Raw genomic sequence first — 27,876 nt, 5'->3', positions numbered from 1 at the left:
TTCAAGTTGCACTTTTGCTCATTATTAAGTATATTGTAACATATAGTAGAAGAATATTAGATATTGAATTAATAGTTATTAATTGTTTGACTAATAAATTATTATTAATAGTTTGACTCTAGGACAGTAAACCATCAGTGTCAGAGGAGTTGAACTGCAAAGGTAAGTGACCCTGACAAACACTCAACATCACTGACTGCAGTAGACTAATCTCATACGAGTTATCAATTTATTAGAAATCCTACTGTATTACCATATACAGTACAGTCTTACATTATTTATACACTTAAGCCACACTTATAAATGTTGCATTGTATGTGCCTGCCATGCTTCGAATGCTGCAAGATCCTCAGCCCATTCTCATCCCTAGGCGTCATGAAACTGACGCCTTGGGAATCATTTTGACCATGCTTCAATATTCGACGCTTTAGGCACCCTTTAGCGTCAGTTACATGACGCGATCCTAGGGCGTCATCTTACTGACGCTTTACCTTTAACGTCAGTTAGATGACGCTATCTAATCCTAACCCTACCCCAGACCTAAACCTACCCGCGTCATCTAACTGACGCTTAGGTAAAGCGTCAGTAAGATGACGCCCTAGGATCGCGTCATGTAACTGACGCTAAAGGGTGCCTAAAGCGTCGAATATTGAAGCATGGTCAAAATTGTCATTTTAGTGACGCCTTGGGGTGAGAATGCGTTGAGATCCTTTATTTTCACACATTTTTGCTCAATGTGTTCAAATCAGCTGATATTTTGGTGATTTTCAAAGGATGTATGAAATCTTCTCAAGTTTGCACTGTAGAAAATCACATTAACTATCAACACATTCCTCAAACTACAAACTAGATTACACTATATTCTTGTTTTAAACAGAACCATTTTTATTTTTGCTTGAAAATGCCATTGTGTTGTGTCTTAAAAATGTGTTAATTATCTTGTTGTTTTTGTGTCTTAAGTGTCCAAACATGCTCCTATATATAACATGCTCCTATTAATAATATCTCATATAGTAAACTGTTTGCAAACACTAACAAACAGCAGACTAGGTGAAAAATGGGGGATGCTCAGATGGCGGAGTTTGGAGCTGCTGCTTCGTTCCTCAGGAAATCATACAAGGAGCGTCTGGAGGCCCAAAACACTAAAGTTTGATAAAATTGAGGACATGGCGATGTTCACCTTCCTACAACCCCTACAAGTGGCTGCCAGTGTACAACCAGGAAGTCGTTGTTGCCGGATATCAGTACATGCTGTCAGGTGCGTCTTCTTGACAATTCTTTAATTATTTTATATACAACCATGCCTTTAACCCTCTGGGCTCTGAGGTGTTTTCTGGGTCCTGGAGGTGTTCTGACATTTGTGCTTATTTCTGTTACTTGTAACATTTTCATGGCTAAAGTCTTATTACACTGTATTCAGCACAAACTCTGCTACAATATGTCAGCAGCATGTATGTAAAAGTTAGTAGTTTTGAGAAAATTACGTTTATGCGTGGTTTGTGAAAAAACAACATTTTTTAGTCACTGAAATAAGGCCATAAAATCTATACTGATTATTTGTTCACAAGACTTTTAAATACTGAATCATGTAGCCTAGAATTTTTGCATAAAAACTATGTGAAAACCATCCAGCCCACTCATTCAGATAAAACAATATATTGCTTTAAAATTTGTAAGACATGATTTGTTTAAGAAAGCTATATGCGAGGAGGGTGTGAATCATCATGAATATTGATGTGTTTCACACCTGGGAAGAGAAAGACCCTCCCTCAATGGCCATATCAGGTGGGACTGTGAGGGTGCTTCCACAAAGAATGAGGAGATTAAAAGAATAGCTTTTTGATTGTTTGGATTTATTTACAACATAATCCAAAGATACATAACGAAGGACAAAAATCCACATTATTGAGCGCACTGATCTAAACAGAGAGACTCGCACACACACCTTTGTGCCATTCCTGAAACAGTTCCTGTTCAACATACCTGTCTTTTTCAAGTGGTTTGCTTTTTCATTTTACCATGTTCAAGTCAGCAGGACTCATCAGTGGCATCTGGTCCCAAATCGAATTGTGATTTTTTTGGTTTGGAACAACATCTTGTAGGCATATACTTGTAGGGCTGAATAAAATAATAATGTGGCGAGCAGGACCAGGACGAGGCCGAGGGCCGTGAGAGACGTCCTCGTCCTGCTCACCACAAATAACAATAATAATTATTTTTACTTTACAGAAAACACATTTTTTTGGGGGAGGGGGGGGGGGGGGGGGGGGGGGGGGGGAATGCAGGTGGCCTATAACTTTCAATCATTAGAAAGGAACTCTACACTAGAGAAAAATATGGATTATCATTATGTTACTTCAAATGTTTTCAGACGTTATGAAATGAGATGGAGAAAAAACATGTAGCTTAATGTTTGGCGCGTTTTACTTTTCAAATGCACAGCACAAGTGACCCAAACTCACAGCGCGTGCAGAACGTTTACTGAAGCGATAGAGCCGCTCTTCACTATGAAAACATTATTGTTACCACATTATAAACATCTACGTTTAAGCAGATATCCACGAACACGATATTTAACTGTAAACACGGGTCTAAACTTTGTAATATTCATCCGGTTAGTGTAAACACTCATACTAGCCTACTTTTATATCATGCTGTGTTTTATAGAGCATAAAACATACTTTAGCATTTAAAGGTTGCCTTCCTGTCTATATTTCATATTTCAACAGGTTTCCATCAATTTCATAAATTTTAGTTTAGCAACAGTTCAACTAGTACAATGTGAAGTTTATGCAATAACAGGCTCACTTATATAAGTGAGGATACATTTCTTACCTTAAAATCTTATCTGCAAATCGCATTATTTTTCTGAAGTAAATCCAAACTCGATGACAATTAGAGGAATGATGAAGTTTTCTGCTTTGTTTTGAGGTGATGAGGGGCGTTAACAGGTTTGCGTTCCTTCACTTGGACGATTAGCATGTGAATCGCTTTTGCGTGAGTCGATGTGGTCACATTAGAAATAATGAGCACTGGCTTGAGAAACTGGACCTCCCGTTCATTTCATACAGATTACTTAAACAGAGAATATTTGTTTTCGTTTTGAATTAGATAATTTAAAAGTAGACACTTAAATGTTTATAAAGATATATTGCTCATGTCTGTGTGACAAATATTCGCTGAGTTTTGTTTGTTTAGAGAAACGGAGACGGAGAGGCAGAAAGCACACCCTGTTTATTTTCTTTATTTTACAAAAGCACAATGCTTTGGTTTGATTGTAAGTGGACGCATACAAAAGACCTTTTACAGTTTATTTTTTCATATTTATTTTTTCTGTATGACCATAAATGACAGAGTATTTTAGCAAAACGTGCCGGACCGTTAGTCGACCCCTAAGGGTTAAAAAAACAGCACAGGCTATAAGTCAATAACTAGTGGAAATTATTTAATGGTCATTACTATTACAGAGAAAACCAGTCTATGTGGTTTGACTTTATTTGTTCTTTTTTACAAATTCTTCATAAATTTCTAAGACTGATTTGTGTTGATAGTGAAGAATCTGGTGCTGGAAAGACTGAACACCAAGAAAGTCATTTGCCAGCATTACTTTGCCAGCATTACTGCTGGTAGTGGCAAGGAGGACACCAGTGATAAGAAGTTAGCAACAGATCCATGTTACAACGATTTTACCTCAGAGACCTACGCATTGAAAAGGGGTATAAAGTAACTAATTACATGAATTAAGTTAGTTTATGCTTTAAGGGTACAATTCTAACATACATTTTTACTATAACATAACCAGCTAAAACACACAATTCTCTGCTCTGTTTTTCAGTCTATATATGTCTGTTTTATTAGGGTACTCTGGAGGATCAAATCATCCAGTGTAATCCTGCTCTGGAGGCTTTTGGGGAATCTAAGACCATCAGGAACGACAACTCATCTTGCTTTGTGAGCTTTATCTGCCTCCATTTTCAAAATATGCTGGTTTTTATTTACCCAAATGAAATTACATTGATGGCTGTTGGTTTTTAAACAGGGCAAGTTCATCCGCATTCATTTTTCTGCTGGTGGAAAGCCAGCTTTTGCTGACATTGAGAATCTTTGACAAGAAAAATCTTTGATAAATCCTTTCTAACTTTTCTCATTCTTAAAGATGAATGAGCTGAATGAAAAAGCTTAACTTTTACATTTCTACAAAATAGATCTGTTAGAGAAATCCCATGTCACAGATAGACTATCACATCTTCTACCAGATCCTATCTCAGAAGAAACCAGAACTTCTGGGTAAGCAAAATCACAAGTGATGAGAAATAATATTGTACTTGTATTAAGATGTATTTTTTTAAACATCTTTTTATCCTCTCAGAGATGCTGCTGATCACAGCAAATCCTTACGATTACGCCTACATCTCCCAAGGAGAGACACAAGTGGCCTCTATGATGCTGATGAGCTGATGGCTACAGATGTGCGTTATCCAAAACAACCATAAATTTGTAGATACTGGCTTCACAAGGTTTAGAGCTGAAGTCTGTATAACATGCCATGCCATGCAATAGATTATTAGAGACACTGTACATTTTCTCCAGGAAGCGTTCGATGTGTTGGGCTTCACCCAAGTGGAGAAGAACAGCATCTACAAGCTGGTTGGCGCCATCATGCACTACGGCAACATGAAGTTCAAGCAGAAGCAAAGAGAGGAACAGGCCGAGGCTGATGGGACTGAGGGCCAGTATTAGGACAAATGCTGACATGACACACAAGGGCATTGAAATATTTAATTTCATGAAGGCAAAGAACCACCTGACAAGAAGCACACCTGGCCGTTGATTATACCATGGTCATTAGATATAGAATTCTGCCTGTTCTGAATCAGACAGAGATGATTGTGCATGTGTGAATTTCCTGTGTCTGTGCAGCATCTCTCTACTAAAACTGAAACAAAAATAGCGACATTACCACATCAATACTGAGAACTATAATGTAGCTTTTCAGCAGTGAAGCTATTTTTTTGATAAAATTTTGCAGGGCAGCATTGCCAACATGTTTGTGTGCTCTTCAATGCTCAAGTAATTGAGTAAGTGTGCCTGAGCACACATAGAAGAATCATTACCATCAACTATTCTATTCTAATTCTATTTTTGGCAACAGATGATGATAAATTATCTTATCTGATGGGCCTGAACTCTGCTGATCTCATCAAGGCTCTGTGCCACCCAAGAGTCAAAGTAGGAAATGAGTGGGTCACCAAGGGACAGAGTGTCCAGCAGGTGAAGACTACTTCATGATTAACATCCCTTCATAACATACTGTTCACATAACCATAAAAACACATTATTCTGTGTTACAAATATTTAAATGATCACAGAAGTGATCCCAACCCTAATTGTATTGCATTCTTAAAGACCCATGAAATGGTTTGGTACAAATTTCTTCTATTGAAGGAAGCTGCAGGACATATGCAATAGAATTTTTTTTAACAACATTTAAAGCTAAGCTTTATGACAACCATTTGGGGAAATCAAACAACTTCCAGAAGCCCAGGATTGTCAAGGGTAAACCAGAGGCCCATTTCTCCCTGGTTCACTACGCTGGCACTGTGGATTACAACATCAATAACTGGCTGGTGAAGAACAAGGACTCTCTTAATGAGGCTGTTGTTGGCCTCTATCAGAAGTCCACCATTGGAGGGAGACCTCAATAAGATGGAGATTCAGCTCAGCCAGGCTAACAGACAGGCATCAGAAGCCCAGAAGCAACTCAAGGGTCTTCATGGACATCTCAAAATGTATGTTATGTTATGTCAACACTTATAGATTGAATGATTCAAAGCACTGAATGAAAGACAGAATCACATATTACAAAAAAATAATAATAATACATGGGAAAACAAATGCTTTAGATGATTTGCAACTCATTTCACACATTAAACAGATGAACTCTGAGGTTCCTTGCATCTGAAAAACCTTTTGACACTTTTTTAACTTTACTTATCTAGGTAATTTAGGCCAAAAGAACTGTATATCTGTGCTGGAAATTGTAGATGTAATTCAAGGTAATGAGCAGGTCAATGATGGACAGATGATTAAAGGTGGAGTCAACCCTGAACAGCTGAGAATGGACAGGTGAGGAGGAGGAAACCAACTATGCTGCCGCTTTAAATGATACCATATAGGATTCATGTTATAAAAAGCCTTAACGGCTGAATCTCTTGCTGATAGTTTTTACTGTGATGGTGAAAACAAGGTGAAGCAAACATGACTGGTTATCTGCAAAATCTTTAACTTTTTCAATTTGAGGAAAAATGGTTTATAGTTCTATCTATTAATTAAAAAAGGAGACTGAATATGTGGACAATTTGAACTATACTATATTACCATAATTGCTCATTTACTGACATTTTCTAGATGTAACAAAAAGAGAAAGAAAAAAACCCCTGACATTTTAAAGCTATTTAATCTTTATAAAAGAAAGCTAATAATAACATCCACCTTCTGACCAGCACTACACTGTTCTCCCTCTGTTGGGCATGTAACTACAGTTAAGACAATGCAGCCAACAAGTGTGCCAACATCTATAACTAGAAGCTCTTTTTTATGTGCATGGAGGCCTTTACAAATACAGCACCTGCTTCACTCCAGATTTCAACACGTGGGCCGAGCTGTCCTCAATCGGCCAGAAGCACTCGGGAAGAATTTCACACCGTTATCTTTATACTCAAGGGCAAACAGAAAGAAAAAATAAATGTCACAGAAGCAGAGGTAAAGGTATGTCTTTTGTTGTTTGATTGAACAGATTTAGTTCATTGTCCAAAGGTTCATTTAGTTCATTGTCCAAATCCACTTCATGAATGTAAACTAAATTACTTTATACTTTTTAAATGCTTTATCCTAAGAATTTGAATTTTAGATTCAATACACAACACATTTTTTAGGTAATATCCAAAAACAATTGTCTTTTTCAGTCTTTGCATTTCCAGTAGCCTTAAAAATTAAACAACTGTGACCATTTCTAAACCCTTAAAGAATCTCACATCTTAGGAGGTGCCTTCAGTGGGCTTCATAATTAACACCCTTCATATTAAATACACTCTGGCAGCATGTGTGAAGTGACAAGATATTAGCACTCATCACACACTTCTTGTTCCTCCTTGTTAGCCTGAATGTCTTGACCCCAACTTATCAGCTTGCAAGGTTACAATGGTGTTAGGCTGTCAGTCTAGCTACTCTGCAATTTGATCTGTATCAGGTGTTTTCAAGATCTGTTGTATAAAGATCTATTGTTTATACATATATAAATATAGGAGCAGTGAGCAGAAAAGTTCAGAAAGTTCACTTGCTCTTCAATAATGGATGTACTCGGGTAGATCATGCAAGCTGTTCCTCTCAATCAAGAAGAGGCACTCAATAGGAATGTCACATGGATATCTCTATGCTCAAGTGTACAGGGAAGAAGACACATGCTCCATTACTAATACAGGACAAACTGAAATATTCACACCAGCAAGACACTGACCTTGTCCAGGCTCATTCAATCACTGTTAATCAGGTGAGGCCTCTAGTGGAAACCACAGGAACAGCATCAGTGATGAACCTCGATACAAGAGACAGAACCTTTTGGAAGATGCATGTTATCCAGAGTTAGTCCTGGCCATTTACTTATATTTTGTAATCTGAAAAAGGTTTCAATAACAGTACACAGAATATGCTTTCATTGTATGTTATGGATATTTCACAATAATCATTTATTGAGTTACAAATAAAGTATTAAGGTTTTACAGAATCATTGTTAAACTCAAACTCTGATGTTGTAGTGATCAGTATTTGAAAGAGAAAGGCGTTTTAGGTTTTATTTTTAATTTAATTTGTTGCAAGTTGCAACAGACTTACTACACTGCTTTTCTATCTTATTCAATTCTTTAATGTGTTTCAGGCATACAGTGGGTGGTTAAAATCATTTCTGATTTATGTGATATTTCAATATGTTTCTAACATCCATTTTTGATACTCAATAACCATTATTAACTCTGAGCCTGACAGGAAAGATATTCAATACCACAATAAACTGCCCCCCACCTCTACCTAGCATACCCAACCCATCCTTCCAGACCAAACTGAGCGAGCTGGAAGCTTTGTGTGATGCCAACAACCATATTTAGAGAACAATTGCATTATAAAAGGAGACGACATGTTTTCAATTGTGTCATCATTATCTTTCTTTTTGTGCGGTAAGTTGGAAGGCACATTGATTTATACACATATTAGAAATGAACTTTGAAGTCAAAGAGTTCTTTACTAATTGTAGTATCACTTGACTTTGTGACAGAAAGGAGACATTGTTGACATCATTTTCTTTTTTTTGTGTGGAACTAGAGCTTTGAACCATTAGTCTCTGAAAAACAGAACAGCAAAAGTGAGTACATTTCAATCTTACTATTGTTCATTCACTTAAAATAATTTGAAAACCGAATGTGTACTAGTCATGTCCCTTTATACATTACTATTGTGTCAAATAAAGTTTATGTGAAATCCAACAGAAGGCTGAAAAATGGGGGATGCTCAGATGGCGGAGTTTGGAGCTGCTGCTTCGTTCCTCAGGAAATCAGACAAGGAGCGTCTGGAGGCCCAAACGCGCGCCTTCGACATGAAGAAAGAATGTTTTGTTCCCGATGCTGAAGAGGAGTATCTCAAGGCATCTGTTATCAGTCGAGATGGTGATAAAGTCACCTGTGAGACTTCGAAGGGAACGGTAAGTTTTAATAAGTGTACGCAGTGGCATTGTGATTAATCAGATGGTTTTTAACTATTGCTGTAACTTACAGTTGTTTAATTAATTTTGCTAAAAAGAGAGACTAGTTTTGAACTCGCAGTGTTAAGTTTAAAATAAGGGCTGATTGAGTTTGGAATAACTAATGTAGTTGAATAATTACAAATGGAAAATAATACTAATAAATTATAACAATACATAATTTATATAAAAATAATAATGTCACATTTTCTGAAATTATGTATTTTGATTTAAATGCAGTCTTTTTAAGTAAGCTAATGCATTCTAATGATATAACTATTATTCTCATTTGTAAGTTATTTTGGATAATAATCTGCAAAATAAACATAAATGAAAACATGGTGCACATAAATGAATATGCATAGATTCTGACAAAAATATCATGTTCCCACAGACAGTAACTGTGAAGGAGGTTGATGTTCACCCCCAGAACCCGCCAAAGTTTGATAAAATTGAGGACATGGCGATGTTCACCTTCCTGCACGAGCCCGCTGTGCTGTTTAACCTCAAAGAGCGTTACGCAGCCTGGATGATCTACGTGAGTCGAGTCTTAAAACACTCACACGTTCTCTTTATCTTGCATGAGCAGATCTAAACTTTCTGTGAATCTCTTACAGACCTACTCTGGGCTCTTCTGTGTCACTGTGAACCCCTACAAGTGGCTGCCAGTGTACAACCAGGAAGTAGTTGTTGCCTATAGAGGAAAGAAGAGGAGTGAAGCTCCACCTCACATCTTCTCCATCTCTGACAATGGATATCAGTACATGCTGTCAGGTGCGTCTACTGAACATATTCGAAATAGTTTACAGTAATTGTACAAATTGTTTCCAAATATGCTGCATTTCTATTACATTGCTGGACAAATAAATAACCAATATCCATGAGATCCATTTTCTAACAAAACATTGTTTTTATTTTGCAGACAGAGAAAACCAGTCAATTCTTATCACGTAAGAATATATGCTTTATAATTGGCTGAAAAGTCTACATTAAGGTTGATAAGACAATGTATAGTATGCTCTGCCTAAGACTGCTTTGTGTTGACAGTGGAGAATCTGGTGCTGGAAAGACTGTGAACACAAAGAGAGTCATTCAGTACTTTGCCAGCATTGCTGCTAGTCCTACAAAGAAGGAAACCAGTGAAAAGAAGGTAAACAGAGGAGATCTGAATTCAAACTAAAAATTATTGGAGTGTCATTTTTTGTCATTCACAATACACACATTTCTAATATTGTGTTTAGGGTACTCTGGAGGATCAAATCATCCAGTGCAATCCTGCTCTCGAGGCCTTTGGGAATGCCAAGACCATCAGAAATGACAACTCTTCTCGCTTTGTGAGTGGACAATGATTTAAGTTACAAATAATTATCATTTTGTAAATTTTGTTCCACAGGATTTAAAGACAATATCCTCTTTCGAACAGGGCAAGTTTATCCGAATCCATTTTGCTGCCAGTGGCAAGCTAGCATCTGCGGACATTGAGACTTGTAAGAAAGATCTTTGATTTACTGGTTTGCCTTTTAAGACACATATTCAGTGATTTGTGTGTGCGTGTACCTACTTCAGGGATTAGCATATTTTGTGACAAATTTTTACCCAGAAGTGAGTTAAATCTGGGACATTTGGGAACGTATTTATTTGTAAAAACAATTCAAAGTTTTTATTCTAAAAATGCAGTAAGTTTTCTGTTAGGGTTAGCTGAAAGCAAATTCATATTTTTATTAATGAATTTTGATCTTTCAAATTGGAAAATTGCATCGGCAACATAATACAATCCAGATATTTAATAATAATTATTATAATTTTATTTTTAAAATAGTTTATAGCATTTATCATTAGCTGTATGTAAAATAAAATAAGTCTATGGAATGTCCACATTTAGATACAATGCTTATTTTGTGAATTCTATGAACAGACCTTTTGGAGAAGTCTCGTGTGACTTTCCAGCTCAAGGCTGAGAGAGACTACCACATCTTCTACCAGATCCTGTCTCAGAAGAAACCAGAACTTTTAGGTGGGCAACATTTTTTTTTACAACCAAACATCTATACTTTAGTTTGAAAATGCATTACAACATGATGTCTAAGTGCTCTGTGTCATTTCTCTCAGAGATGCTGCTGATCACAGCAAACCCTTATGATTACGCCTTCATCTCTCAAGGAGAGACACAAGTGGCCTCTATTGTTGATGCTGATGAGCTGATGGCCACTGATGTGTGTTAGCTGAAATAGCTACAAATTACCATTAATACATTTTTGATCTTACCTTTTAAAGATTAATTTTTAATGAAAATACAAGAAAGAAGAATATGAGTCATTTATCATGTTAAATTAATTACATTTGCTATAGGAAGCATTCGATGTGTTGGGCTTCACCCAAGAGGAGAAGAACAGCATCTACAAGCTGGTTGGCGCCATCATGCACTACGGCAACATGAAGTTCAAGCAGAAGCAAAGAGAGGAACAGGCCGAGGCTGATGGGACTGAGGGTCAGTATTAGGATAAAATAATGACATAATGCATACAGTTAGTGGTTAATAGAAGATTCATTACCATCAACCATCTTCTTTTATTGATGACAGATGCTGATAAATCAGCTTATCTGATGGGCCTGAACTCTGCTGATCTCATCAAGGCTCTGTGCCACCCAAGAGTCAAAGTAGGAAATGAGTGGGTCACCAAGGGACAGAGTGTCCAGCAGGTGGAGACTACTTCATGATTAACATCTCTTCATAACATACTGTTCACATAACCATAAAAACACATTATTCTGTAACATTTTAATGTCTATCGGACAGGTGTACTATGCTATTGGCGCTCTTTCCAAATCAGTGTATGAGAAGATGTTCCTTTGGATGGTTGTGAGAATCAACCAATCCCTGGACACCAAACAGCCTCGCCAGTACTTCATTGGTGTGCTGGACATTGCTGGATTTGAGATCTTTGATGTAAGTACTTGATGTTGTTCCTATAAGTAACTTTTTGGATCTAGACACAATTCAGCTGTCGCCATTGAGAAAGGTTTCCTGGTTGCTCAAAAGGGACTCTCCATGTGCAGTGTAGTCTTCAAAGTTAAATTTCACTAGGGCCCAGTTGTATGGCGATAAATATTGCCTTAAATTGTACATTATCAAAATTGATACCCAAAATGTACTAAATGTATGGACATTGACATCATTGTAATTCATAGTTAAAGACCCATGAAATGGTTTGGTAGAGAAAGAATCTTTTTTAAGTAGCTTATAATCTTTAGTTTACATCACTTTGCAAACAGATAATGCTGTTTGTGACCGATGGCATTAGGGGGACGTGACGATCTCATAGAAAGCGTATTATTGTACAAAAGATTTGTACTGTATATGTTTGTTTAAATAAGACATGCTATTAATATTTTTGGTCCATTATTCTAGAATAGAAAGTCAGTTTTGTTAATTTTAAATTGTGTATATGTGCTAAAAGTTTAGTTAGTAAGATTTTAGGAGTTCATTGGCATTTAGATTAAACAGAAAAACATTTTATACATACAGATTTGTGTATATCGTGACTTCCAGCATTACATAAAAAATGACTCTAAAATATACCATTCTGTGGTTCTATGTTTTCTACCCGTGTTGACAAACACTGTTAATCTGCTCTAGTTCAACACCTTTGAGCAGTTGTGCATCAACTTCACTAATGAGAAGTTGCAACAGTTCTTCAACCACCACATGTTTGTGCTGGAGCAAGAGGAATACAAGAAGGAGGGCATTGAGTGGGAGTTTATTGACTTTGGCATGGACTTGCAGGCTTGTATTGATCTCATTGAAAAGGTGAGTTTTTAAATTTGAGATATCTCAGGTATTGGATCAATACTGCTCAGCTAATTTGAAACCCTTTAATCTATTGTTTGCTAGCCAATGGGTATCATGTCCATCCTTGAAGAGGAGTGCATGTTCCCCAAAGCAAGTGATGCAACATTTAAAGCTAAGCTTTATGACAACCATTTGGGGAAATCAAACAACTTCCAGAAGCCCAGGATTGTCAAGGGTAAACCAGAGGCCCATTTCTCCCTGGTTCACTACGCTGGCACTGTGGATTACAACATCAATAACTGGCTGGTGAAGAACAAGGATCCTCTTAATGAGACTGTTGTTGGCCTCTATCAGAAGTCCACCATGAAACTTCTGTCTCAGCTGTTTGCTAATTATGCTGGTGCTGACGCAGGTGTGTCTAAGGGGGGAAATCATTAGCAACTTTTCCACAGTCGAGCCAAATGGTTCTGAGAATGGTAAGGAATGGTTCCAATTATATTTCCACTTGAGCATGGTTCAATACAGCACACTTACAAACCATTCTCGACCCGGAATTATCAGCATGTTTGGCTAAGCTCCTGCTTGTAACCATGCAGGTCCTAAACGGTTAAGCAATGATAACGGTTTGGCCTGATGGTGGAAAAGCATCTAATTGAGACAAATAAGGATTGAAAGGTTCATTTTAAGAATTTTTCTTTTCTTTCAACAGCCGCAGAGGGAGGAGGCAAAGGAAAGGAGAAGAAGAAAAAGGGCTCTTCTTTTCAGACAGTGTCTGCCCTCCACAGGGTAACATATACAGTGCCTTTCATAGTGATTCATAATGAAAATATTTATTTAAAATAGCTTGGTTTCTTAATTTCTTTAAATAGCATAACCTAAAATACATATATGGTCAGAGTCATGGATAATATCTATCCACAGGAGAACCTGAACAAGCTGATGACCAACTTAAGGTCAACTCACCCTCACTTTGTGCGCTGCATCATCCCCAATGAGACTAAGACTCCAGGGGCGATGGAGAATCCTCTGGTCATGCACCAGCTGCGCTGTAACGGTGTGCTGGAGGGCATCAGGATCTGCAGAAAGGGATTCCCCAACAGGATCCTGTATGGAGATTTCAAGCAGAGGTACATTCATTTATGAATACAAGACATCGAAGTCACACTTGGGTCAAAAACGTCCACAAATTATGCAGCCAGAGTAGATATACACTCACCTAAAGGATTATTAGGAACACCTGTTCAATTTCTCATTAATGCAATTATCTAATCAACCAATTACATGGCAGTTGCTTCAATGCATTTAGGGGTGTGCTCCTGGTCAAGACAATCTCATGAACTCCAAACTGAATGTCAGAATGGGAAAGAAAGGCGATTTAAGCAATTTTGAGTGTGGCATGGTTGTTCAATTCAATTCAATTCAATTTTTATTTATATAAAATAAAAATTGATAAATAAAATATATTTATTTATGGTTGTTGGTGCCAGACGGGCCGGTCTGAGTATTTCACAATCTGCTCAGTTACTGGGATTTTCACGCACAACCATTTCTAGGGTTTACAAAGAATGGTGTGAAAAGGGAAAAACATCCAGTATGCGGCAGTCCTGTGGGCGAAAATGCCTTGTTGATGCTCGAGGTCAGAGGAGAATGGGCCGACTGATTTAAGCTGATAGGAGAGCAACTTTGACTGAAATAACCACTCGTTACAACCGAGGTATGCAGCAAAGCATTTGTGAAGCCACAACACGCACAACCTTGAGGCGGATGGGCTACAACAGCAGAAGACCCAACCGGGTACCACTCATCTCCACTACAAATAGGAAAAAGAGGCTACAATTTGCAAGAGCTCACCAAAATTGGACAGTTAAAGACTGGAAAAATGTTGCCTGGTCTGATGAATCTCGATTTCTGTTGAGATATTCAGATGGCAGAGTCAGAATTTGGCGTAAACAGAATGAGAACATGGATCCATCATGCCTTGTTACCACTGTGCAGGCTGGTGGTGGTGGTGTAATGGTGTGGGGGATGTTTTCTTGGCACACTTTAGGCCCCTTAGTGCCAATTGGGCATCGTTTAAATGCCACGGCCTACCTGAGCATTGTTTCTGACCATGTCCATCCCTTTATGGCCACCATGTACCCATCCTCAGGATAATGCACCATGTCACAAAGCTCGAATCATTTCAAATTGGTTACTTGAACATGACAATGAGTTCACTGTACTAAAATGGCCCCCACAGTCACCAGATCTCAACCCAATAGAGCATCTTTGCGATGTGGTGGAACGGGAGCTTCGTGCCCTGGATGTGCATCCCACAAATCTCCATCAACTGCAGGATGCTATCCTATCAATATGTGCCAACATTTCTAAAGAATGCTTTCAGCACCTTGTTGAATCAATGCCACGTAGAATTAAGGCAGTTCTGAAGGCGAAAGGGGGCCAAACACAGTATTAGTGTGGTGTTCCTAATAATCCTTTAGGTGAGTGTATTTGCAAATATTCACATTGAATATTATTTCCCATTCAGAATGTTTTTTTCATTTGGTTTTGTGATTTACTTAGGTCTTTGAACAAATTGCTGGAAATAATGGTTCACACAAAAAGTCTTATGGGAATTTGAGCCATTTCTTGACCCCTTTGTTTTACAGTACATGACATTTTTTTAAATGGCATATTATTATTGTCAGTAACAAAATTAAAATGGTTTTACACTTTATTCAACAACAGATACCGTATCCTTAACCCTGCTGCCATCCCAGATGGTCAGTTCATTGACAGCAGGAAAGGAGCTGAGAAATTATTAGGCTCTTTGGATATCGACCACAACCAGTACAGATTTGGACATACAAAGGTACCCTAATAAATGATCTAATTCAGGTTATAAGAGTTCAAATACAAAAACATGTACAAGTAATGATATCTTGTGCAATTTAAGGCTAAATAAGAGACCCTTTTTATTCCCTAAGGTGTTCTTCAAGGCTGGTCTGCTGGGTACTCTTGAAGAGATGCGAGATGATCGTCTTGCTCTCATCATCACAAATATTCAGGCTAGAGCTCGTGGTCATCTCGCAAGAATTGAGTTCCAAAAAATTGTTGATCGCAGGTAGGTTGTTGATCGCACGCTTTAGGCTATTAAATTCCAAAATAATTCCACTAGTACATTTTATATGAAATATATGATTTTTTTTTGTGTCATATTACAGAGATGCCTTGCTTGTGATCCAGTGGAATGTACGTGCCTTCATGGGTGTCAAGAATTGGCCCTGGATGAAGCTCTACTTCAAGATCAAACCACTGCTGAGATCTGCTGAGTCGGAGAAAGAAATGGCAAACATGAAGGAGGAATTCACCAAGTTGAAGGAGGCTTATGCCAAATCTGAAGCACGCAGAAAGGAGCTTGAGGAAAAGATGGTTTCTCTTCTCCAAGAGAAAAACGACTTGCAACTTCAAGTCCAATCTGTAAGCTAACAAGCTTTTTATTTGTGATTGTATTAATATTAATAATGGTAATATTTTTCAAATACATGAACGAAACAAAACATATGTTTTCTATATTTATAAATAAACAGGAGCAAGATAATCTTTGTGATGCTGAGGAGAGATGTGAGGGTCTAATCAAGAATAAGATCCAGCTTGAGGCCAAAGTCAAAGAGCTGACTGAAAGACTGGAGGATGAAGAGGAAATGAATGCTGAGCTGACTGCAAAGAAACGAAAGCTGGAGGATGAATGTTCTGAGCTCAAGAAAGACATTGATGATCTTGAGCTCACTCTGGCCAAAGTAGAGAAAGAGAAACATGCCACTGAGAACAAGGTCAGTTTTCAGCACTGAACCTGTTAGTGATGCTAGAATGGTGAGTTAAGATTCCCTTGATACAATAACACATTTATACAGGTTAAAAACCTGACAGAAGAGATGGCAGCTTTGGATGAGATCATCGCTAAGCTGACCAAGGAGAAGAAAGCTCTTCAGGAGGCCCATCAGCAAACACTGGATGACCTCCAGAGTGAGGAAGACAAAGTCAACACACTCACCAAAGCCAAAGCCAAGCTGGAGCAACAAGTGGATGATGTGAGAAGTATTTTTAACATTTCTATTGTAAATGAAAAAGGTGACATTTACAATGCTGAACAAAATATTGTCCTTCCAGCTTGAGGGTTCCCTGGAACAGGAAAAGAAGCTTCGTATGGATCTGGAGAGGGCAAAGAGGAAGCTCGAGGGAGACTTAAAGTTGACCCAAGAGAGCGTGATGGACCTGGAAAATGACAAACAGCAAATGGAAGAGAGGATTAAAAAGTGTGTTTTCCAGAGGGGAAAATAATTATTTAACAATACAGCTCACAATTTGAATCCTTATTAATACTATTAATCAAATATGTTCTGCAACACAGGAAAGATTTTGAGATCAGCCAGCTCAGTAGCAGGATTGAAGATGAGCAGGCAATGGCAGCCCAACTCCAGAAAAAACTGAAGGAGTTGCAGGTAAAATTTATGATTCTTAAAAATGTAGACAATTAGGAATTCTAGCTTTAACTTTGTTTTTCTCACATTACCAGGCCCGAATTGAAGAGCTTGAGGAAGAGCTGGAGGCTGAGAGAGCTGCCCGTGCTAAAGTTGAGAAACAGAGAGCTGATCTGTCCAGAGAACTGGAGGAGATCAGTGAGAGGTTGGAGGAGGCTGGTGGAGCCACTGCTGCCCAGATTGAGATGAACAAGAAACGTGAAGCTGAGTTCCAGAAACTGCGCAGAGACCTTGAAGAGTCCACTCTGCAACATGAGTCCACTGCGGCTACACTGAGGAAGAAACATGCAGACAGTGTGGCTGATCTGGGGGAGCAGATTGACAACCTCCAGAGAGTGAAGCAGAAGCTGGAGAAAGAGAAGAGTGAACTCAGACTGGAACTGGACGATGTGGTCTCCAACATGGAGCAGCTTGCCAAGTCCAAGGTGATGAATTCTTGTTTCCATATTACAATTTTAAATTGTTTTTCCTCACTTCAGGTGTTCTTAAGAATAATGTTATAACTGTTTATTCATTCACTGTGTGCTTTTTTCTTTTACATTTAAAATCTATACAGGCAAACTTGGAGAAAATGTGCAGAACCCTTGAGGACCAGATGTCCGAATACAGAACAAAATATGAAGAAGGACAACGCAGCATCAATGACTTCACAATGCAAAAAGCTAAGCTACAAACTGAGAATGGTATGTACTCTGATAATGAAATACTTAATCCTGTGTATTGTTAGACAAATGCCCAAGATCACATACTGCTTTTTGTAATGTAATGGTTATACTTCTATCTAGGGGAGCTTTCTAGACAGCTGGAAGAAAAGGATTCATTGGTCTCTCAGCTAACAAGAGGCAAGCAGTCCTACACCCAACAGATTGAAGACCTCAAGAGACAACTAGAGGAGGAAATCAAGGTATAGTTTATTTTTTAAAGGATTTTTTACCAACTGTCCTTTGCATTCCAATGTATAGTGTTAACAGGAAATTCCTAATCCTCATAGGCTAAGAATCCACTATTGTAATAAACAACTGGCCCCAAATATTTGCTTGTCTTTAGGCTAAGAATGCCCTGGCCCATGCAGTTCAGTCTGCTCGTCATGATGCTGATCTGCTGAGGGAGCAATATGAAGAGGAGCAAGAAGCCAAGGCTGAGCTACAGCGTAGTATGTCCAAGGCAAACTCTGAAGTGGCTCAGTGGAGAACCAAGTATGAAACTGATGCCATCCAGAGGACTGAGGAGCTGGAGGATGCTAAGTATGAAACAGGAAAAACCTACAATCTTATAAAAAAATATATATATATATGTAAAAAAAACATTGTTGTTTTACACAGTAATGCTTCTGTGTAATATTTGTAGGAAGAAACTTGCTCAGCGTCTGCAAGATGCAGAAGAAGCTGTGGAAGCTGTCAATGCAAAATGCTCCTCTCTGGAGAAGACCAAGCACAGGCTGCAGAATGAGATTGAAGATCTCATGGTGGATGTGGAGAGATCCAATGCTGCTGCTGCTGTTCTGGACAAGAAGCAAAGAAACTTTGACAAGGTGAATAAAACACACTTATAATTCATCTTTGTGTTCATTCAGCTCCATTGTATCTAATCAAAGTCGGATTCTATCAACAGGTCCTAGCTGAATGGAAGCAGAAATATGAGGAGTCTCAGAGCGAGTTGGAAAGCTCCCAGAAGGAAGCCAGATCTCTGAGTACTGAACTATTCAAACTGAAGAACTCTTATGAGGAGTCTCTGGATCATTTGGAAACTATGAAGAGAGAAAACAAGAACCTCCAAGGTGCCCTTGATTTATTAGTCATCTGGGCATTCACATAAATTTCAAAAACCTTTTTTATTTCTCTTCACTTTCTTAGATACATTTACATACATAGATACTTAGATACTTCACATACATTTCATAAACTTTAAAGAAAAGAATTGTTTGCACACTGAAATTACACCTCCAAAAATGTATTAATCATCAGGCACAACACCCTTTGTTCATTTATTGTTGTCTTTTTGTCCCACACCTGAGCCCAATTTGGGTTTTGGATGTGCACACCTTTTTTTATATTTTCCTTCAAATCAATATCACAAAAATCTGAACTTGTATTAACCATTATTACCTTGCCTAATAAACAGAGGAGATTGCTGATCTCACTGAACAAATTGGCGAGAGTGGAAAGAACATTCATGAGCTTGAGAAAATTCGTAAGCAGTTGGAGCAGGAAAAAGCTGAAATTCAAACTGCTTTGGAGGAAGCTGAGGTATACCTAAATATCTAATTGGTGATATTTTTTGTGTTATCTGTGTATTTATTCAAAAGATTAAAATAAGGGTATATTAATAGAAGTGAACATGTTTTTAAATAACTATATTAATTGATCTGTCAGGGCTCCCTTGAGCATGAAGAGGGAAAGATTCTAAGAGCTCAGCTGGAGTTCAATCAGGTCAAAGCTGATATTGAACGTAAGCTGGCTGAGAAAGATGAAGAGATGGAGCAGGCCAAGAGGAACCAGCAGAGAATGGTGGATACCCTGCAGAGCTCACTGGAATCAGAGACTCGCAGCAGGAATGAAGCTCTCAGACTGAAGAAGAAGATGGAGGGAGACCTCAATGAGATGGAGATTCAGCTCAGCCAGGCTAACAGACAGGCATCAGAAGCCCAGAAGCAACTCAAGGGTCTTCATGGACATCTCAAAGTATGACGAATCTTCAAATTAAGATATTATAATGATTAGGTGAACATAGTTTTGCTGTCTTTTAATCTGTAAAAGTTTTATTTCACAGGATGCCCAACTGCAACTAGATGACGCTCTTCGTAGTAATGATGATCTCAAAGAGAACATCGCCATTGTGGAGAGACGCAACAATCTGCTGCAGGCTGAACTGGATGAACTGAGATCCCTGCTGGAACAAACTGAGAGAGGAAGAAAACTGGCTGAGCAGGAACTGCTGGATGTCAGTGAGAGAGTTCAGCTCCTGCATTCTCAGGTATGACACATCTGCATTAGACAAATAAAACCTTTCAACCCATTCTTAATATCAATATCAACTAGAGACTACATGAATGTCCATATTGTCCATGTTCAGAACACCAGCCTACTGAATCAGAAGAAGAAGCTGGAGGGAGATAATACTCAGCTTCAGACTGAGGTTGAGGAGGCAGTGCAGGAGTGCAGGAATGCTGAGGAAAAAGCCAAGAAGGCCATCACTGATGCTGCCATGATGGCAGAGGAGCTGAAGAAGGAGCAGGACACCAGTGCTCATCTGGAGCGCATGAAGAAGAACATGGAGCAGACCATCAAGGACCTGCAGCACCGTCTGGATGAAGCTGAGCAGATCGCCATGAAGGGAGGCAAGAAGCAGGTCCAGAAACTGGAGGCCAGAGTAAGTTTCTAAAACTCTGTTCTTAATGCATTTTTCTATATTTGTATGTTGGTTGCTATTCATGAATATTTGTATTCAGAGCTTTAGAATTGGTGTGTTTAAAATAGTTTGGGATTTTTCTAGGTGAGAGAGCTGGAAAATGAGGTGGAGCTTGAACAGAGAAAGGCGAGCGAATCTGTGAAAGGTGTTCGTAAATATGAGAGACGCATCAAGGAGCTCACCTACCAGGTCACTTTCTTTGGCACAAAAAATGTCTTTTTATCATGCAAAGATTTTATAAAACAACATAAATTGTGGTAAAGTCAATTTATGCTCTATGACTATATACAGAGTTGGGAGGGTTACTTTAAAAATGTATTCCATTACAGTTATCCAAGCGCCACAAACGTAATCCAAGCACCACAAAGTGAAAGTAAATAGTGTAATGTAATCTGATTACTTTTGGATTCCTTCAAGGTCACATATGTAAATAACGTAAAGAAAACAAGTAATATTAATGACAATGATTGTCACGCACCAGTAGGTGGCTCGTGTGAGTCATGATTGGCAACAGAACCAGCTGGCAATTAGAGATGCGCGGATCAGTTCTAACGTCAACCTTATTTGACGTTTCCCACTCGAATGTATGGTTTTCTCTGATTTAGATATCCGCACCGGATCGTCACATTACAATAATTCTAATTCTCAGTGTTAAGCGAGTTGATATGGTAACATATAACACTGAAGTAGGCTGCTTTTAAATTGACATTTAGCTATTTAAAGTAAAAGTTCTTCTTTGGCAAAATTGCATTTCCTTAATAGCCTAAACACAGGCTTTACTCCCTTCAAACATAAATTGTCACTGTTTCCGTCATTGCAACTTCCCCGAACACACACACACAAGAAATTAAATACATTCATCCCAAGCAAAGGCTGGATATAGGCTTTATGAGTTTATTGTCAAATACATACAGGGCTGCACAAGCCGTTATATATCACATGCCTATCACTTGATTCGTCCTGGTTAACTATTTCAGTAAAACGCTCCCACACGGTACTTTTCTTTCTTTCCTTGCTTATTTGTTTTTAATTCTCCTTTTGGAAATTTCTTTTGGATCTGTTTTGCCTCCATCACTGCTTACGATGGACCCCGCAACTGTGTAGCTTAATGAGAGTATGCAAATTAGAGCCAGATAAAAGATTACACGTTCTTATCAGAATCATTTTTTAATTGTTAATTGTGTATATTTTTAGAAAGCTATCAAGTTATTAAGCTGCTCTAGGCAAATCATTTCCTTGAATGAAAACGCAAGTTCGTTGTGTTTTACTGTGAAATGAGAGTTCTGTGTCTTTATAAAAATCAACACATGAATTATTTATTTCTCATCGACCTGCGACCCCATCAGCTATTAATTAGAATGTTATTTTTTTTTATTTGGCGGCCCGACGGGTATCTCCACGGATATAACCGGGATCCACGCTGTCAATATAGCATTATAATGTCAAAATACTAACTAATTTATTTAGTTTTAAGTGAAACCATTGAAATCCTGATAGCATTTCCATTTTTTACAAAATGTAAATTTTTTTACTGTAATCTGATTACTTTGTTTTTTTGACATAACTATAACGAATTACAGTTACCTGATTACGTAACGCCGTTACATGTATTCCGTTACTCCCCAACCCTGACTTTATATGCAGACCGAGGAGGACCGTAAGAATCTGGCACGTCTTCAGGATCTGGTGGACAAACTCCAGCTGAAGGTCAAATCCTACAAAAGAACTGCTGAGGAGGCGGTATGTTTCAGATAATTTCAATAAAAACGTATGCATCTAATCATGCTTTACGCTGTGTTGAAACACCTTTGGTGTTCCCGGTCAAAAATGGCCGGCCTTTTAAAAATTGCTTGTAAATCCCTCGTTATGTAATATTATCACCAAATATTGGGTTCAATCTTTTTATCAACTTGTTTTCTTTTAATTAGGACAGGTTTTGTATTTATTTTTTCAAACTGATTTATCGCTTGCAAAGATAAAGGCCTCGAACCTACACTCAAGCTACCACACACACACACGTTTATATACACAAACAAACAATTTTACGTATTACAATCTTTCTTTTTAACAGAGATGAACTTTATCCTCAGATCAATGAGGCCTGCACACATGATCATATATGTGAACATGATGAACATCATATTTCATATTTGACCAGGAACTACACAAGTGTGCCATTTTGATAAAAGCATTTCAAAACAAACTTCCTGGTTAAACATTAAAGCACACTAGTGTGATAAACAGTGCAATTTAATTTTTTTTTATACTGAAAAAATTATCCACAAATATTGCCTTTTTCACTTCAAAACTGAGGTGCATAAGGTCAGATCAATGAGGCCTACAATCAATCAGTGCCAAAAAGGATTACAAAACCTGTCCTAATTAAAAGAAGACAAGTTGACAAAAATATTGAATCCAATATTTGGTGATAATATAGCATAACGAGATTTATAAGCTTTTTTTGTAGGCCGGTCATTTTTGACCGGGAACACCATAAGGGTAACAATGTGGGGGAAAAATCCCAACAAAGCACAACAATTATGCAAAATAAATAAATTGGGAAGTAGTTATACCCCATGTGAGTGAATTCAGTTAGTTTTACTCCAAGGCGATAACATTAACTAACATTTTTGGGAAAAAGAAAATCCGAACACAACTTAAGGGTTAAAAACAATTAAAACGGCAATGTCAGGAGAATAAACTACATTTGCTTTAACGACCTTTGTTTGAAATTAGTTGCACAAAATTTTAATTAATCTGGAGACTAAAAATATCCCTAGTCCCTTTAATTAATGAATAAGGTTGATTGCCATGATTTTCTGTTCTTGTGATGAATAAACGTGGATTGTGATGAAATTAAAATGTGGTAACAATTTAGTTTAGAGTTCTCACTATTAACTAGTTGCTTATTAGCATGCATATTAATAGATTATTTTGCATGACCATATTCTACATCCCTTAATCCTACCTAATACCTAAACTTAACAATTAACTTACTAACTATTAATAAGCAGTAATTAGGAGTGTATTGAGGCAAAAGTCATAGTTACTAGTTAGTAATAGTGAGAATTGGACCCTAATCAGAAGCGTAACCAAAAATGTGACTTATTTTCTTGGCATGGGATTGCTTGAGAAAATATCTTCATGTTTTTACAGGAGGAACAGGCCAATTCCAATCTGGGCAAGTTCCGTAAGATACAGCATGAGCTGGATGAGGCAGAGGAGAGGGCTGATATTGCTGAATCTCAGGTCAACAAGCTGAGAGCCAAGAGCCGTGATACAGGATCCAAGGTAAGTATTTGTTGTTTCAAACAAATGTTAAATGACTTGGCAGGTGTGGTGCATACTGTCATTAACATTAACTCTAAAGCAAACTCAAATTTAAAGTAACTATTTGACTGTGGAAACCTACCCACAAAATATTTTATAACTTTCAAGTGGAAAATGACATGATGTTGCTTCGAAAAGCCTTGAGAAGCAGAGCTAATGGCAACTCCATCTTCCTACTGTGCAATCAAATTTTGCAAGGAAATATGGCAAATAATTTTAAACAATTATATTTATGGGCAAAATGTATTATATTTTCTAATAAGATAAACAAATCTTACATCTTTGTCTTTTTTTCTCCTTTGAACAGAAAGGACATGATGAGGAATGAAGCTCTCCCATCTCGCAAAATCTTGTGTGTCACTTTGAATCCATTAGTCTAGAAATAGAATAAAGAAAATGTGCAAATTAAACATCTGTCACATTGTGTTATTTTAAAACTACATTGTCATTGTCACTAGTGGTATAAACTACGTGTGCTTTACAAAGTCCAATTAAAAAGTAAAAATACTTGCTAAAACCATTTTTTCAGGCATTAGCAGACCACTACATAAATTGTCATTTATTAAAATTAGGTGTGCTGGTTAATGTAGTTGTGAGCATTGATAGCTTAATAATATGTCTGCAATGAAATCCACAATTATGCAGGTCATTATCCCAAAACTTGAGGTAACAATAACTCATAGCAGACATTATTAAAACAGGTCCAAACAGGCCCTTAACATGCATGAAACAAATAAATAAATACAATCAAATAAAATCTGTAGATAACATGATGTTGACTTACCTTTTCTAATGGTTGCAAATAGAAATAAAGCTAGCAAACACATTTCAGACAAAGGAACTGTCCATTACAGAACTACTCGAAGGGTAGGAGAGATGTGACAAGTGCCTGTTGTTTCTCAAGATGAAGCCGTGGCTCCAACAGACGTGTTAAATAAAGGAGGAGTCAGGAGAGAGGGGGATCATTAACAGTGGATGAAGAAAGTATGGCAAGTACTTGTGCTATTTTAAGAGCTTCATAAAGCTTAGCACATACAGTACTATATGTGAGAGGAGCCTCTGACGCACATAAAGAGCTTAAAAAAGCTTATAAACTTGACAATGACCATTTTTCTTAGACATATATGCAATGTAAAAAATGGGGCCAATTTGTGCATTAGCATTGTTTAATAAGAGGTAGCCATAGCTTAGGAAAGTTCAAGGTGGTTAAACAATATCATAAGCATGGCATAGAGGAGGCATTAGGTCATGTAACTTAAGTAGTTAGAGTGCAAGTGATGGACGTCTACAGATGAGACATGTCCTACAAACTATCTGATCTCTTCTATCACAGAGGCACTCAAAGGAATTTAACAGGTTATCTTTGTCCTCATGGCTAAAGTAAAGGAAACAATGCAATGTAAACAAGACAACTTGAAGGGTATGGCCCCTCGGTCAGCTCTCTGAGGGACAGCAACAGACTTCAAGCACGCTATGTGATTCACTTTTAGCCTGGGCACATGATGCAATGCATTAAGAAAACCCATACTGGTCAGAGTGCATTTTTATAGAATTTTTTAACAACTTTTTTAATACAATATTTAGTATTGTACTGTTTGAAATAATATGAAATATATTTTTAATTTGGATACATGTAAAATAAAAAAATAAAAATTAAAGTTCTAAAATGTTATTTATATATTTCAAAATGTCAACTGCACACTGAAGTTAAGAGCCTGGTTTATTGGATGCTCTAAGACAGGGATAGGCCACGTCGGCCCTGGAGTGCCGCTGTCCTGCAGAGTTTAGTACCAATCCAGAAAAAGAAAACAGAAAAACACAAAAACCTTGCCGGCCTGTAGCCGTAGTAATCCTGAAGACATTGATTAGCTTGTTCAGGTGTGTTTGATTATGTGTGTTCAGGTGTGTTTGAGCAAAACTCTGCACTCCAGGAGCGACGTTGCCTATCCCTGCTCTTAGCTGTCATGATTATGTGCAGATGATCTTGACAATTGCAGTGTACAGCTACCATCACCAGAGGGTGTCACTTGGTGATCAACCATACCAAAATGTTAAGCAATATTCAATGGTTTCAAAAAGTCTGAGACCAGTAGTTAAATGCATATTTTATATTTTTCAAAATACATATTTTTAAATAAAAGTGGTTTTATCGACGTTTTTTTTTTTTGAATTTCTTTTGCACCAGTTTGTCACTAAGTGACAAACAAAACTTGATCATTCCAAAGAGCATCATGTCCTTACACTGAAACTTTGACCATCTATGCAAAGGAGTCACATGATCAATGTCAGATTTACTTTAGCGATCTAGAAATAGTCTGACACATACTTATTTGAACTCATTTACATTAAAATTTTACAATTTCTAAAACTTTCAGTTTTGTCCACACTTAAATTATATTTTCTTTTTTTTGTTAACAACTGTTTATTGAGTTTTCTTTTTTTTAAGGTCAAGAAATACAAAAATACAAAGCAAAAAGCAACTATAGAAATCTGGAACCCACCCCAAACCATCCCACCCCTGGTAGACTTCAAGAAACTTAAATTATATTTTCAATCACATATTATTGAATGTGGTTTCAGACTTTTGATCCAGTGTTATTTTAGTATCATTGAATTTTATTAAAAATTTTAATTAGCTTTCATTTTTACATTTTACACTTTAATTTTAACAAAGAATTTTGTCTGTTTCACTGTTGCATTTAATCAATGTACCATTGTTTCATGCTTAAGAATTACACCTACTCCAGCTTTTAAGTCAAACTTTTAGTAGCAAAACTAGCTGCATGGTCTGAAGCAGAAGACAACAGGAAGTAGAGAGACAATGGATTCCTATTTAACCCAACGGATACAAGACCATTTTAGTGCACCCAGTGCACCCAGTGACAAAAGGAAGCTCAGATTACAAACGTTATTAGACGTTTAAGGTTGCTCCCATTTCTTCCATTCTTGCTCCTGAGTGCTGATAAACCAGAGTAAAAAGACAGCTGAGAATGAAGCTCTGTAAAGGATGAGGGGCCAAGAATAGATTACCCAAGTGCTAAGACTAAGTAAGGTGCTTGTTGAAAGGGTGCAGAATAACTGAGGGACAAGAGGTCAAGGTAGGCCAGAAACATCACAAAAGGTCTTGAGTGATGGCTCACGCGGCTCAACAACAAATCAACGCTGTAGAGCTGACAATACATTAACGCTGTTTAGTTTGATCTGTTCTTTCTGTTAAGAAGAAATAATTATAAGCACCTTCATGTTAACTGATGCACAGAAACGGTAACACTGATGTCATGTATTTAGAATAAATTAACTTCTGTAAACAATAGGGGTGTAACTATGACAAATCGCGATCCTGAACTCAAGATACGATACTTATCGCGATTTTTTTACTATTATTAAAATAATATTATTGTTGTTATATTATAATCAGGACCCACAAATATTCCCCCATTGCATTATTATACATTTTATTCAACATTAAATATAGTTTAACCCTCTGGGGACGGATTGGGCGGTAACGCCCAAAATGGCATACTTTTACAAATGTGTAAATATCTTAAAAACTATTAATGATAGAGAGGTGCGGTCTTTTTTACCATCTTCCTCAGATCCCGCTGAAAACAGTGATAACTTACCCGGCTTGTAAATATACACACTTCCTTATTGCGCAATACCACTATGTAAAGGGCCAATGAAATCGATGTTGTTTGGCAGATTCCGCAAGCAACAACCAATGGAAAAATTGCTGATGGCGAAATATTTTTCTTATCCAATCAGAGGAAGGTTACCATGACGTATCTAGCAAATCAGAGGACTCTGTAGCCTTGCAAGGGGTGATACTATATAGTTAGGGATATGACGCAAACAGCGTTGAATGGAGAGAAGGAGAGAGAGCGGAGAGAGAGCGAACGGAGGCTTACGGAGCGGATTATCAGAGAAATATGAGAGAGAGAGAGAACAATTATAATATATATATTTATATACATACAATTATAACATTATTTATTGTTTTAGCACTTTTATGATGGCAAGCAGTAAAGATTTACGGTGGG

General features: G+C 37.6%; 1 protein-coding gene, 1 long non-coding RNA gene and 1 pseudogene across 3 annotated transcripts in view; 2 read left to right on the top strand and 1 right to left on the bottom strand.

Moving 5' to 3' along the window:
- Positions 1–24,203, bottom strand: part of LOC130096926 (uncharacterized) — a 41,245-nt gene extending 17,042 nt beyond the window's left edge. The window contains exons 1-2 of the long non-coding RNA XR_008808242.1: positions 24,115–24,203; positions 13,542–13,682 (exon numbers count right to left, since the gene is read on the bottom strand). This is a non-coding gene — a long non-coding RNA (uncharacterized LOC130096926). The remainder of the gene's footprint in view (positions 1–13,541; positions 13,683–24,114) is intronic.
- Positions 1–24,246, top strand: part of LOC130096918 (myosin-7) — a 41,337-nt gene extending 17,091 nt beyond the window's left edge. Inside the window, exons 1-38 of one of the 2 annotated variants that reach the window (XM_056263609.1) lie at positions 8,375–8,413; positions 8,538–8,749; positions 9,183–9,326; positions 9,406–9,562; positions 9,711–9,738; positions 9,836–9,938; positions 10,030–10,122; positions 10,212–10,275; positions 10,704–10,802; positions 10,898–11,001; positions 11,138–11,276; positions 11,370–11,488; positions 11,586–11,735; positions 12,426–12,596; positions 12,681–12,990; positions 13,288–13,364; positions 13,500–13,705; positions 15,306–15,429; positions 15,545–15,681; positions 15,782–16,037; positions 16,148–16,390; positions 16,472–16,648; positions 16,728–16,873; positions 16,969–17,059; positions 17,134–17,523; positions 17,655–17,781; positions 17,884–18,002; positions 18,146–18,342; positions 18,446–18,629; positions 18,710–18,875; positions 19,220–19,344; positions 19,471–19,779; positions 19,868–20,071; positions 20,171–20,467; positions 20,591–20,695; positions 22,151–22,246; positions 23,663–23,797; positions 24,144–24,246. In XM_056263609.1, the coding sequence (XP_056119584.1) occupies positions 8,549–8,749; positions 9,183–9,326; positions 9,406–9,562; positions 9,711–9,738; positions 9,836–9,938; positions 10,030–10,122; positions 10,212–10,275; positions 10,704–10,802; positions 10,898–11,001; positions 11,138–11,276; positions 11,370–11,488; positions 11,586–11,735; positions 12,426–12,596; positions 12,681–12,990; positions 13,288–13,364; positions 13,500–13,705; positions 15,306–15,429; positions 15,545–15,681; positions 15,782–16,037; positions 16,148–16,390; positions 16,472–16,648; positions 16,728–16,873; positions 16,969–17,059; positions 17,134–17,523; positions 17,655–17,781; positions 17,884–18,002; positions 18,146–18,342; positions 18,446–18,629; positions 18,710–18,875; positions 19,220–19,344; positions 19,471–19,779; positions 19,868–20,071; positions 20,171–20,467; positions 20,591–20,695; positions 22,151–22,246; positions 23,663–23,797; positions 24,144–24,164 (5,814 nt within the window). In that variant the 5' untranslated portion in view covers positions 8,375–8,413; positions 8,538–8,548 and the 3' untranslated portion in view covers positions 24,165–24,246. Of the gene's footprint in view, positions 1–8,374; positions 8,414–8,537; positions 8,750–9,182; positions 9,327–9,405; positions 9,563–9,710; positions 9,739–9,835; positions 9,939–10,029; positions 10,123–10,211; positions 10,276–10,703; positions 10,803–10,897; positions 11,002–11,137; positions 11,277–11,369; positions 11,489–11,585; positions 11,736–12,425; positions 12,597–12,680; positions 12,991–13,287; positions 13,365–13,499; positions 13,706–15,305; positions 15,430–15,544; positions 15,682–15,781; positions 16,038–16,147; positions 16,391–16,471; positions 16,649–16,727; positions 16,874–16,968; positions 17,060–17,133; positions 17,524–17,654; positions 17,782–17,883; positions 18,003–18,145; positions 18,343–18,445; positions 18,630–18,709; positions 18,876–19,219; positions 19,345–19,470; positions 19,780–19,867; positions 20,072–20,170; positions 20,468–20,590; positions 20,696–22,150; positions 22,247–23,662; positions 23,798–24,143 lie in introns of those variants that run through there. The other variant, XM_056263610.1, reaches the window with a different exon arrangement.
- Positions 6–4,788, top strand: LOC130096922 (myosin-7-like; annotated as a pseudogene).
- Positions 24,247–27,876: the final 3,630 nt, after the last annotated feature.

Source organism: Rhinichthys klamathensis, unplaced genomic scaffold (genome assembly GCF_029890125.1).
Source record: "Rhinichthys klamathensis goyatoka isolate OS25496 unplaced genomic scaffold, OSU_Roscu_1.1 h1tg000209l_1, whole genome shotgun sequence".
In the NCBI taxonomy this organism is placed as follows: Eukaryota; Metazoa; Chordata; class Actinopteri; order Cypriniformes; family Leuciscidae; genus Rhinichthys; species Rhinichthys klamathensis.
Note: the sequence above shows the minus strand (reverse complement) of the source record. Positions and strands in the feature narration are given on the sequence as shown.